Source organism: Tachysurus fulvidraco, chromosome 4 (assembly GCF_022655615.1).
Source record: "Tachysurus fulvidraco isolate hzauxx_2018 chromosome 4, HZAU_PFXX_2.0, whole genome shotgun sequence".
NCBI classification, from domain to species: Eukaryota; Metazoa; Chordata; class Actinopteri; order Siluriformes; family Bagridae; genus Tachysurus; species Tachysurus fulvidraco.
In genome coordinates this window covers 18,279,157-18,292,541 of record NC_062521.1, presented here as the reverse complement: position 1 = coordinate 18,292,541, position 13,385 = coordinate 18,279,157, and the positions used below count along the sequence as shown (strand labels likewise).

General features: G+C 36.7%; 1 protein-coding gene across 4 annotated transcripts in view; it reads right to left on the bottom strand.

The window, feature by feature from the left end:
- The window catches only part of vcla (vinculin a), a 36,890-nt gene that overhangs the window by 21,740 nt on the left and 1,765 nt on the right, over nucleotides 1-13,385 (bottom strand). For all 4 annotated transcript variants that reach the window (XM_047812863.1, XM_047812865.1, XM_027136253.2 and 1 more), the window contains exons 2-3: nucleotides 5,076-5,146; nucleotides 850-1,000 (exon numbers count right to left, since the gene is read on the bottom strand). In XM_047812863.1, the coding sequence (XP_047668819.1) occupies nucleotides 850-1,000; nucleotides 5,076-5,146 (222 nt within the window). The remainder of the gene's footprint in view (nucleotides 1-849; nucleotides 1,001-5,075; nucleotides 5,147-13,385) is intronic.

Sequence of the window (13,385 nt, the reverse complement as noted above, 5' to 3'; positions counted from 1 at the left end):
TATTCAGGACAGTGGAATTAAATTACATATGGTGGAATTTATATCATAGTTTTTATAGATGTGTCCCACATCATTATACCATAGCACTGTATCTGATTGGACAGAAAGTCTTGATTGATTTTCTAAAATAGAACAACTCTGATCTGAACAGATCTGGCTCCAAACAAATGGCATTCATTTTATTTCACAGAGATTTAGGTAAGATGTTCCAGATAATATACAGTAACTTACAATAAAACTTACATATTTTAAAACAGATGGTCTTACCATTTATATGGGAAAACATTCTTAACATTTATAGGAGTATAAATAGAGAGCTTAACATATTGAAGGCAGAGCTGCAGAGTTGGGAATTTCAGTTACAAATTTTCCTTGTGATAAACAGTCCTATGATGAGCTGTGTAATAAGTAATCTCTGCTGATAAAAGAAACAATGTGCACTCAATGTGTGCCTATGATCATGTGCTCAGGGTAAATTCTGCTACACTGGTGCACAGGAAGTATTATTATAATACAGAAAGAAGCAAAATAGTGCATTTCCTGTTTAATTTTAAAAGCCTAAATCAAAGAGTCAGCTGTAAAGCAACATAATATTAAAATGGGCTAAAAGTAAAGGACTGTTTTTAAAGTCTGAATCTATGTATTAAATCAACTTGACAATTAATAGGTAGCTTTTCATGTATCAGTCAGTAAAAGCAAATCAGACACGAAACACTTAACTGAAAATATTATTATTAAGGGTCTTTTGCCAAACTATTGCTTAATAGCAGTAAAGGGCCTAATTAGCAATGTTATAATGGTCAGACCGCTTTTCATCAACATAAACTCCAGTGGACAGAGAACTCATACCTCTGCCTCATCAAAGGTGAGTAGCAGGTCTGATGTGCCTGAGAGGATGCCACGAGAGCCATCGATAAGGTAATCTCGAGCAGGGACAGAATACGGATCTGTCCTTAGCATCCGAGCTGCTTCTACCAACTTGGCACAAGCATTCTCCACCCTAGCAAACAGTGAGTGAGAGAGAGAGAGAGAGAGAGAGAGAGAGAGAGAGAGAGAGAGAGAGAGAGAGAGAGAGAGAGAGAGAGAGAGAGAGAGAGAGAGAGAGAAAATACATACATTGTATATATTGGCAATATTGTCCAGCACAATCGAATTAAAAATACAAAATTTTAGTTTTCATTTAAAGCTATTTATCTATATTGGGTGGACCGAAAAATACAAAAAAAATTATTATAACTGCCCTAGTGCCCCTTTTCAAGTGTTGTCTCTCTATATAATGCCAGTAAATTAATAAATAGGCAAATTTCTATAAATCCATCTTCAATAATTGCTTTTTTACTTTGGTTTGTGGTTGATCTAGAGCCAATGCCAAAAACACAAAAGGGCACAAGGCTGGGACACACCATAGATGGAGCACCAGCCCATCACAGGACAACAGGCACAACCTAATCACACTCTTATTCGCACAAAGGGGCGATTTAGACCAATCAAAATTCTGTCACCAATTAGTCACCAATCAATACTGGTGCATAATCAGAATAGAGACAGTGTTTTGTTTCTCAGATAATCATTTTATTTTTTCGAACTGACAGATTATTCTGTTGTGTCTAGGAGTGACAGAGCTCAAAATCCATTAATTGCAGAGTTACGTGCATGTTAGTGCAGGTTCCCTTGGGCTTGTTACCCCCAATTGGGTAAAAACTAGGGTTTCTATATCAACAGAGAGTAGACTGATTTCTTCAAACTCTGATGAATCATCTTAAGCTGAGCACTTGTTGAACCATTACAAGAAGTGCATGTTTTTGCAAAAGGTTAGCTGCTGCTAGCATATGAAATTCAAGGCCTCAGTCAGCTGCTGACCCACATCCTTTTTTCAAAGCTGGCAGGCGCTCAATGTTCTTTCCCTTGAGTGGGGCCTTAAAAATCTCTGAGAAATGCTTCATAAATCTGTCTAATGAACGTGTGAAAGGATATTGCTGATTCTAAATGACTACAAGAAAAATGATCTTTGTGGAAGAATAAAATAACACAATTTGTTTTTGTACATAAAATATCCAATGCTCTGAATAAACTAATATGTCCCACTCTCACATGAGCTGAGGACTGAATCTGGATGTAGGAACCTTACAATAGCCACAGTACTACTGCACTATTCTACCATACACATTTTACTTTATATAATATAATTATAGTACCTGTCAGTACCAACATCACCAATGTATGTAACAGGTTTATGTTAATACTCTCACTTTACATAAACCTACATTACTACAAGCAATGTAATCAGTGACGAAATGTAATATCTTTATGCAAACTATACAGAATACATGTTCACTATGCACAGTTGTTTCATCTGTTATGGTGATAAAGATACATTTATTATTTATATCCTAAATGTATATTCCTTAAAACCTGTTTTCTGACATTGGTTCATTGGTAAAAGTGCTGTACAAATTATATTACAAATGTGAGATTATTTCCTTGGGTCTTATTGTTCTGTCCTTGCCCATGATCTTCTAATACCTTATCTTTGGGCATTATCTACAGTTGTGCTCATAAGTTTGCACTCCCTGAAAGAAATTGTTAAACATTGCCATTTATCTGAAAAATATGACTGATAGTTTTTTGACCCCATTTTTAAAACCAAATGATAACTGAAATCACCTAAACAAACCTGATCATTAGTTTAAATATCCTTGAATGTTTGGCCACATTATAAACACACAGGTAGACACATAGAGGTTTAAATGCTATTAAAGGGAAGTTTCCATACCTGTGATTTATTGAAATTGTAATTAGTGTCTGTGCATAAAGCATGCAGTTTGTGCAAGACAACCAAAAAATGTACAGGAATTGGAGGCATTTTGCCAAGAAGAATGGGCTGCTATACTTCTTGAGAGAATTAAGGACCTCATAATTTGCTCAGTTGTATAAAATGAAATCCAAATCACTCTGCATGAGGGTGTCTGGCAAATGGTGTAAATGGGATAAATGAGTTGGTCATCAATGAAGACTTACAAGAAAGTACAGACATTTGTTCTTCTCTCATGACTTCTCAACACATAAACAACAAAGTGGCTTAAGAAGGTTTATAAAATAGCATTAATGTTCACACTTTAGCATTCTCTTGTGAATATAGTGCTGCATTAACAGGCAGCATGTCTGAATTTCTCACCAATCTCACAAAAAGGGCTCAAGGGCAGTGATGACCTGTGCACAGGCATGAAAAAGCCTCACGTCAGTATAGTATGGAAGTGGAGGTCCTTATTTACTCATGCACCTCCCAATGTGAGCTAAGCATCAGTGGCCACCACAAAGCCTATATATAGAGAAGTTCACATTCCTTGTCACCAACCACATGTCTGCTGATTGATGAGATCTGAGCTAGCTTGTGTTTATGGTGCCAAATGTGTCAGCCTGGGCTTTTGTGAATCCCAGCAGACCCTCTGCTGCATTTAAGGGAAACCCTACACCCACCCATTTCATGCAGTGTCCAGATATACATGCAAGAAAGAGGTGGTACAATTCTGCATCTTGTTTTTAAACAACATGCACATAAAATAGCCCAGCTTTTCTCATTTTTCAGGTGAAGCAAGGTAAAAAGTAAAACAACAGGTACCTGGAGATCAGAAAGGAACTAGCCATAACTATGATTAAATACCACTCAGTAGCATTATCCACTTCTGTCCTATATACTGTAACATATGATTAAATATAAATGTCAAAACATTTTTGAAAACATGTAATGTTACTTCAGTAAGCAGTATTTATAGTTAAATAGTTAAATAGTGTTAACGGTCCTTCACCCGAGTATCCTAGTACCACAGTATGATCTGGGTTAAACTACAGGTCTGCCTTTTTTAATAAAGTATTTCTACTTTATTAAAAGTACATTGGGGTGTTTAAAAATACTTCTCTATTCATCATTATAACGAGAAAATCCCCAATAACATACTGCTTTAGGGCAGCAGGATGTAGTGAGAGGCAAAACAATATAAATATGTAGTACTCAGCAGGTAAAGCTCTTCAAATACTGTTTCAATCATTGCACAGTATTTCAAGGACATCAGTAGCTTTGACTATGATATATATATATATATATATATATATATATATATATATATATATATATATATATATATATATATATATATATATATATATATATAATTTTTTCAATTATTATTTTTTTTTTTACTTTGGGCACAAGGTGGGGACCCCCTGGACTGCACACACACCAAACAATCACACCCGCACATACCAACTCACACACTACTGACTTCAATAAGCAACAAACGAACGAAACATAAATAAAAGCTCTAAATTCCATATTCCACATACATTCCCTAATAAACATCTGCATTTGGCTGATGATCATCGCTCCCATCCTGAAAGCAGAACACATAACCATTCACACATTGTGGACAATTTAGAGATGCCAGTCAGCCTACATCATTTATCTGTGAACCTGGGGAGTAAACCGGAGTACCTGAAAATCCTATATATACTGTATATATAAGTTATATAAATGTCTACAATGCAGTCTACAGTTAAGCACACACACAAAGGCAGAGCCACAACAAACTGAAGCATGCGACTTTTATACATTTTTTTATAGACTTTTATGTATAAAAGTAATTAAGAATTACGGTTTTATCTGACAAAACATGTTCTTGGCAAAAACACATCTCAAGAGTGAAGCAAACTATAAAACTTGGTTTTCGAAATATCACTGATCATTATCATTTTCTTAGTCAGGCACAAGCATTCATGTTTTAAACATATATTTGTCTCAGATGCAAGACCACATTCATTTCAACTGCTTTCTAATCTTTATTTTTCTCTTACATTGCCGTGTTCCATTCATTAGCAGATATACAGTACCATATAACATGTGTGTGTGTCAAAGAGAGATAGATAGATAGATAGATAGATAGATAGATAGATAGATAGATAGATAGAGAGAGAGAGAGAGAGAGAGAGAGAGAGAGAGAGAGAGAGAGAGAGAGCGAAAGGGAATGTGATTAGGTCTAGTGTACATCCTCCTGAAGGGAGGAGGAAAGTACAGCACTTACTTAATAAAGGCTGGAGGCATGTCTCTCTTCATAATCTGGTCTTCTGTTGTCTGAACAGTTTCCTTCCCAACCTGAACACACAAGAAAAAGGAGTCACAATGCTGAAAAAAAACATGACAATGTCAAAAATTCACCGTTTAATTGCTTCTTTGTTTTCTATGTATCGATACCGGATTTAACCTTTGTTTTTGACTTACATTCTTCATTCAACTAAATATCTTTCCTGTTAGGTAAGAGATGCAAGAGATAAACAGGTTCAGGAATTTTGAGTCATAGCTCATGTATAAACCTGAAACACCATGATAGTGATGCTAAATTATTACATTAACACAATTCTGATTTATCTCTGTAATCAAATGTTCTCTCATGCTGTTAGATTAAACACTGTCATGTGAAAAGCCTCATGCAGACTGTCACCACTTGTTAATGGAGTTGTTTGGAGTGGCCAGACAAAATAAGGCCCTGTATGTGCAGGATGGGCTGAAAGCAAATCCACTGCTGCAGTCTGGAAAGCCGCCAACAGCCAGAAGCCATGAACTGATCAACAAAATCTACACACAGCCTCATCCGTAGCTACCGCACCTATTCATCAAAGCATACACAAAGGCAGAGCCATTTATACACATGTACATGTATAAAGATAATTAGCATTATTATATTTACTTATTTAATTAGCATTACTAATTTCATGTAAAAACAGAGGACAAATAAAATAACCTGTCCTCTAATATGGTATGCTATAAGGATCTGAAGTCCAGAAATATTAACGCAACAGAATGATTTTTGTTATCTAAGGACACTTGCCCTTCCACCCATCTGCTCTTTTTCCACATGCCAAATTACATTTAATATTTAACTGCTTTACAAATTCCAGACCAAGCGAGACGTCATCATATAAAATCAGCATATCACAGAGTGCATGAGGAACAAGAACACACAGTACACACAGCAGAATAGAACACAAGCTGATCTAAAAAGAGATATTGATTGTGTTTACACATGGTGCCTCTGTGCCTATGAGATTTAGTTCCTCAAAGGCCACAACTGATTATAAATAACCATCTAAATCCATTTTTGATGCAGAGGTAAAAGGTTGGGTCTTATACTATGAGAAATGCTATAGAAGCAGTCAGAAGTGCATATATTTACACACACACACACACACACACACACACACACACACACACACACACACACACACACACACACACACACACACACACACACACACAAACATACACACACACACACACACACACACACACACACACACACACACACACACACACACACACACACACACACACTTACACACAAACAAAAGCTATAAATTCTTGACTTATGCCTATGTACATTTTTTGTAGGTGATTGTGAGGAAAGTTGGTCCATTCTAATCTTCACAGAGAGATCAAACATCTAAATACATGAACACACACATTCATGATTTAAATCACACATCCAGCGCTAGAACTAAATGGATTGAGGCCAAGCCAAATGTCAACAGAGGCTAAACACAGAGAGAATGCTGTCCAACCTGCTTGGATCAGAGACTACAGTGTCAGCAAAGTCCTGATAACATCATTTAGCTCAGGTGTCTTCAACAGACCAATTCAGATAAAAATAATACCAGTGCTAAAGCATGTAAGAATAATTTTAAAAAATATAATGTGTTCATGGATGTTTGATATGTTTTCTTATTTTTGATTTGGTGGAACGGAAGAACATCCTTCACAGGTGGCCTCCACCTCGCCCATCCCCATGGACACTGGACCCAAAGACCACATTCCAAGCAGATATTCTTAGCCCACAGGGGCCTGGGTGTGTGGAGATTTCTTATGAGACAGTTAGTTTAGAGATAACTAGGAAGCTCTGTCACTATAGTTGAGCCTGTTCCAAAAATGAGTGTAGGAACTGCAGTAGTAATCAGACTACAGACACTATTCCACCACGCTATAATGAACTCAAACCGCGACACATCACACACCAAATTAACCCGCCTATAGTAACATATAAGACTTAACCAAACAAAACAAATGGCAACACAGTAATCAGACAGGTGACAGCTCTCCATCTCTTACCTAAGAGGAGATTGATTTCCTTTCAGTAAACGTCTGTGATCGAGTGCTCTCTACAAGGCATTGAGAATGAGAGAAACAGATGTGCTCCCTGCGGTCTCATGCTCAAGACCAGGACTGGCACCCTGACAGCATCAGGCCATGTTTTACACATGCTGCGTCCATGTGTACAATCTGGCAGGTCAGCTGTGTGTGTAACACATTTTCAGTTTATGACAGACCAACAAAGATTACTCATGTAAAGTTTTGCATAATTTGGCATAAAAACCTTGATGGCAGATGCCATTGGTACTGTAAGGATGGCCAATACTCAGAACTGATATCGATGTCATTTAAAAAAAAATCAAAAATCAAAAGAGAAACTGGCTATATATTAATTGCAATAAAGGACACAGTTTTTTCCTTATTTATCCCAAAATGACAATTCGCCAGCATTATTTACACAAACCAAAATATGCCATATTATACATTTTCTTATCAGTTTCTAGTTATATTTAATGTCATGGATCATCCTCAATACAAATTCTAGTTATCACTTATCACATTATAGAAACTATAAGCAGTCATTTGCCTCTCTTTTTTCTCCTTCTAAAATAAAAAATAAAAAAAAAACAGCAGGTCGTGTTACCCATAAAGTACAACGTCTTTGGTCCTGAAACCTCTCCCTATTGGAAAAACATACTGACCGTAACAAAGTGCTGAATAAAATCTTTTACTTAAAGAAGCCTCATCATATTGCTGATTATACGGTTTTCTTTGTTAATCAGCACATTTTAATCGGTCTACTGTTAATTTTGTGGAGTGGCCACTATACAAGTCCCTGTGAATGAGCTGTTACTATAAAAACAATAATATATTAGCACAGGTGTGTTAATATAAACCTGTGCTGTGCCTTATAGCCTGACGTTACATAAGGACCAATCAGATTTGAGATCAGATACAACGTATTGTTTGTTTGTTTATTTGTTTATTTATTTATTTTTCATGTAGTTATAACAACATGACCCTTGACAAGGGTACCAGAGTTATGTTAACAGCCTTGGTTGCAGAACTGTCTAAAGATTTTGACACGTACTTGACCTGGTCTCAAAGTGGAAAAGTGGCTAATCAGTACTGACACATGCATGAGCACTTACACATGAGCAGATCTGGTTTCCTTCAGCAAACACAGCACAAGCAACATGTTTTTTTTTTTCAATTCAGGTAGAGTCTCTGTTTTCCACTGATGACTGATGCTTCTCTTCTGGACCAACTGTAAAAAATATAAGCAGGTAGTTCGTCTGAGCTCTACAGTACGATTGCTTAGAATACACCTGTTCACTCGAATGCCTTCAGTTTCCAAGTTTCCACTCTACACATGGCTACACTGACATATTTTATGTGTAATGCATGTCTATTCAGGGTCTGTGAGGGTGTGCATATGCAACATGAATACCTCTCTTCTTGAATGTATTACACATCTGCCTTCACGTAGAGTCGCAAGAGTCTCTGTGCTTGCGTGAGCATGCAGTAAAGCATTTAGTAAAGAGCTCTCTTTCAGTGATGGTTTCCATAACAGGTTCCTTCTAAAACTGGCTTGGCTGTTTACTCGAGCTGCAGATGCATTTCTAAGCGATTACTCTGACTTGAAGAAACACACTTCCTTTAATGGAAGCCTCCTTACATAACAGAGGTCCATAAAAGGCTGACCACAAACGGGCATGCAAGAACAACACAAACACCTTTGTGTTACATTTTAAGCAATAAAGAACAGTCTGCATGAAGAGTGACACAAAAGGCCTATAATGGATCATTTTCCATGCATAATTGATGTAAATGCACATGGAGCAGCATTAGTGAGGTGCAGACTCACTAAAAAAGGCTGTTTGATGTGTGCACTTCAGTGCTGTGATAATGGATTCAGAGTGAGAGCAATCGAGGTCACCAGCTGCTCCTTCCTCAGTTGGTCTCACTGGTGCCACATATCATTAAGTATCATTCGACCAGTTTGGGCAAGTGTGACACACTTTCCAGAATTGTAAAAAATGTTTTTCCCCTATATACATGCCATTGTAGTGTACATGAAATTCGTCCACATACTGTACATACTGTATGCTCATCTACAATCATCATCATTTGCAAAGCAGACCCCAGGTGTTTCCTGTCAATGCTGGAAATATAAAGACTGACCAAACACATCATCAGGTCAGCAGCTTTTATGGAGGTTGTGCTTCCAGTAATATCTAATCTAATTTTGAGTGCTTCTTTCTGAGGAAGGGTGTGGTGGCATTTATACAACCCCAATAAAATATTTCATTTAAATGTATTCAAATGTGCTTTATCTGATTGCTGCCATCATTGCTGCCATATTTCTGATTACAGTTCTGCCCCTCTGGTTTCTCTGCCCTGGTTATTTTCAATAACTATTTTCAACCCGTTTCCTTTACCTACATAATACGTAAGGTATGTTCTGGTATTTAGGAATTGAAAATAAGATTATTTCACTTTGAATTAATAATAGAATTAAAATAAATTTTAAACGAATCAATGATTGTCTTTAATAATCTTTTGTTATCATTTAAGCTTTATGTTCTTACAAGTTTCTAATGCAAATCAGTGTCACCAAAAAGGTTATAAGAACTTGCATTTATTGCTACTATATTAATTCAAATAACCATTAAATATATTGCATATTTCATTGCATTCTTATTCAATTATTAGCTTAAAACAAAGGGGCTGCAAACCTATAACCAGTGGTAACCAGGAGCAGTTCCAAAAATACCAGTAACATACTGTAAATGCCGAGCCTTAACCAATCAGGACATTTTGAATACTAAAGTAAAGGAACTGAAAAAGCCAGAATACTGAACTTTGAGATTAGACTTCAGATAGATCAGAACCACACTAAACAAGTAAACACATCTGGCTGAATGAAATCAAGTTACACAGATACTGTATAAGGTTACGAAATCCAGGCATGAACCACACAAGATCATTGTTATAAGTCTAAAAAAACATGATCTATTTCCAATTTGACTTCATTTTCAGTCCTTATACAATTTGTTTTAATACAAAAAATATACATATTTTATTGTTTAATATATTTTTTCTGTCATTAATGCAAGTAATGTATTTACTAATACACAGGCTTTCAGACCAACATGATAATTTTAGGACTTTAGGTCAAAGATAACAAGCAGGTCTGCAGAAGAACTGCAGCAAGTTAAAGCCCCAGCCAATCTATTTATTAAACTACTGTTTATTGTCAATTTTATTATCAGAATCTCACAGAAACTTCGATCAGATATCAAGTTATTTTATTTTTACAAAGTACTGTTTTACTGTTGAATATTTATTACCTTTGAAAAAAAAAGGCTCAGGAGCTTCTCGGACCTTATGACTTACTTAGCAACAGTGTTCCCTATTTAGTACCTCTAAGTGCACCGAAGGTGTGTAAACACCGGAGACAGTGTATAAAGTAAGAATCAAACAGTAGAAGTTAAAAACAAACTAGCAACTGTTTGCATATAGTGTTTCACCACTGGCCTGGCTCCAGGTGAATTAGGCAATTTAAGCTGCAGCTGATGCGTACACCGCTTTGGGATAGAAAGGGGGTAGGGTCTTCACCCTCTTTACACCCTGCTCTTACGATTTGCCTCTCTGTACTTTATGACAGATTTGGCAGGGAAAGCAGTGAGAGACATGCAGACCGACTTCTGTGCCAGACCGCTGCTTGTTTGATATAGCTCTTTCCATAGAAAGCTCACTTTGTGAAGAGACCATTGATTGAAGACAGAGTTGCTCCTAAAAAACTCTCGTACATCCAAGCAGTCGGATCCTTTGCCACAACATGCTGTCCCAAGCTAAGAACTTCAGTGAAACTCGAATGAAGCCAAAGACCATTATAGTTATACATAGAGGTTTGGCTGCATGATTGTTTACTTTTTGCACTACACATATCTGTCTGCTGAGGCTTACCAGAGATTGGAGATGGACAACAAAACCAAAAATGTACCTGAGATGCATCTCAGGAGCAAATTCAAAGCAAGGCAACTCTGAGTTTTAGCCAGAACAGGTGCCCCGAGAGGCAGGGAGGGGGCAACTGAGGCATTCTGAAGTGAACAGCCAAAGAAGACGCTGACATCAGACTCTTTCCCATCCAGGCTAGGAGTCACTTTCCCTGCATAGCTGTCTTCTACAACTAGCCACTGAGAGACTGTGTTACTTCCCAATCATCTTCCCACTTTTAAATTCCCAGATGTCACAGACGGTACGGGTATGCTGCCTATTTTTGGCGTTGTCACACAAATTTCTCAATTTTTCAATTTCAAATTTCTCAATTAATATATTTCTGCAGGAGCTCATTATGCTGTTGTAGAGGTTCACAACAGCAACACAAATTAGTAACACTTGTGGGTTAAACGGAGCTAGTAAAAAAAGTAAAGTATCTTTAACTACGGGGTTAAAAAAGGTAAAGGAAGCAGAACATCTCTGTCAATAAAAACACATTCAGACTGCTTCCTGATGATCTTTTGTGTTAATCGTCACTTAATCTGCAGTGTGACAGATTATGATGGCCTTGGCAGCTGCAGCAGTTTGAGGACTGTAGAGACATGCATCTGATAGCTTGACCTTATTTTAAGTACTACACATGGACTTTGTAACCACATGGTTTAGACTGAAACTTCACAAGGAAACAAACCTACACAAATAAACCCACTCTATCTTAATCACTATCCCAGAGTATTACATAAACATCCAACCAGGAGAATTTTTGAAGTATTTCATGATACAACCAATCTAACACTTTCAGAAGGACAAAATTATATAACCACAACATTTGCAGTCTGAATATAAAAGCACAGGGGAAAAAAGCATGGAAGTCTTTCTAAAAGAGCAAGCAGGCGTAGGAGTGAAAGAGTGCACAATCTGGCCATGTGTGTGTAAAAAGCTGCTTTACAAACAGTAAGGTCTGTTGTTTATGTATTCCAATGTGCTTCTATCTTATTTAAAACACCACACCCTACACAGCTAAACATTATTCCTCGAATTAAAGGAACCCTGTCTGTCATCAGCATTACTTATTATAATCATTATGCTTATGGTACAGGGATTTTTTGTTATTTATTTATTCCTTATTTGGAAAGACTGCTAAATAGGGAAGAAAAAAGCATCTATCTGTCGTCTACGATGTACGGAAAGCCTGCCAAACATCTTTTTGAACAGCTTCCTGGGCAGCACTAGCAAACATCTTCACATACTCCAAGAAAAAACATTCACTACCGGACCTCCAGACCAGCTGGTGTGTGAGTTAGCCGTTTTGGACAGAGGAAATCTGTGATGATTCGCCTATTTGCGAAAAACTCTACATGGATGTAGAGAAGCACAAATTGAATTAAATCACTTGCTGATATTAGCATTCAATCACTATTTTCTTCCAGCTTCCCAAAAGCAGAGCTTCCATATGTTAAAAAAAAGACGTCTACCACCATGGGTTAATTTTATCATGTTACCATGATAACTAATCAAATCTGACCAACAAATAACAGAACCAGATGATTACACATTATCTTAGTTGGTACACACTGGCAGTTAAACACACTTTAAAACACTACCTCAATACATTTTTAAAATATACATATATAAATATATATAAACATGTATTCTGTCAGCACACAGAGGATGTTAAGTTTAATGTATTGCTGGCCTAGGAGAAGAAAGCTACAGTTCAAACTAAAGAAATGTCACACATTCTGTGTCAGCTGATACACAGTACATCACAAATGTCATCAAACAGGTTTTACTGTAGCTTTTACACATGAGCCACTGACAAACATCTCAAACTTGACAACACATTTTTACAGCAAAAACACAACTCCTTCCAAATGAATGTTATTAGCTGTTTATCATTAGATTGTATGGAGCATTCTTAATATTCCAGCACCTTAAAATGTGAGAATTAGCTAAGAGTCAAACTTTCATTACTGCCATCAGTATTGTGAAAAGGAGAAGTGTTATCATGCCGTCAGTGTTTAAAATGCAAAAACATTAATATGAATTTCTTTCACTGTTCAATTTCATTTCAAAGAACTGTGTTTCAGTATCAGTACAACTGTGATTATCTACAGCTTCCTGATATACAGCTGTGCCGATTTTCAGTACAGCTTGCTCATGCAATACTGCTTTTATATAAAGAAATACTTGTTTTATACAAGATACTGCTATAAACAAGATATTAATACTGAGTAACTGACAT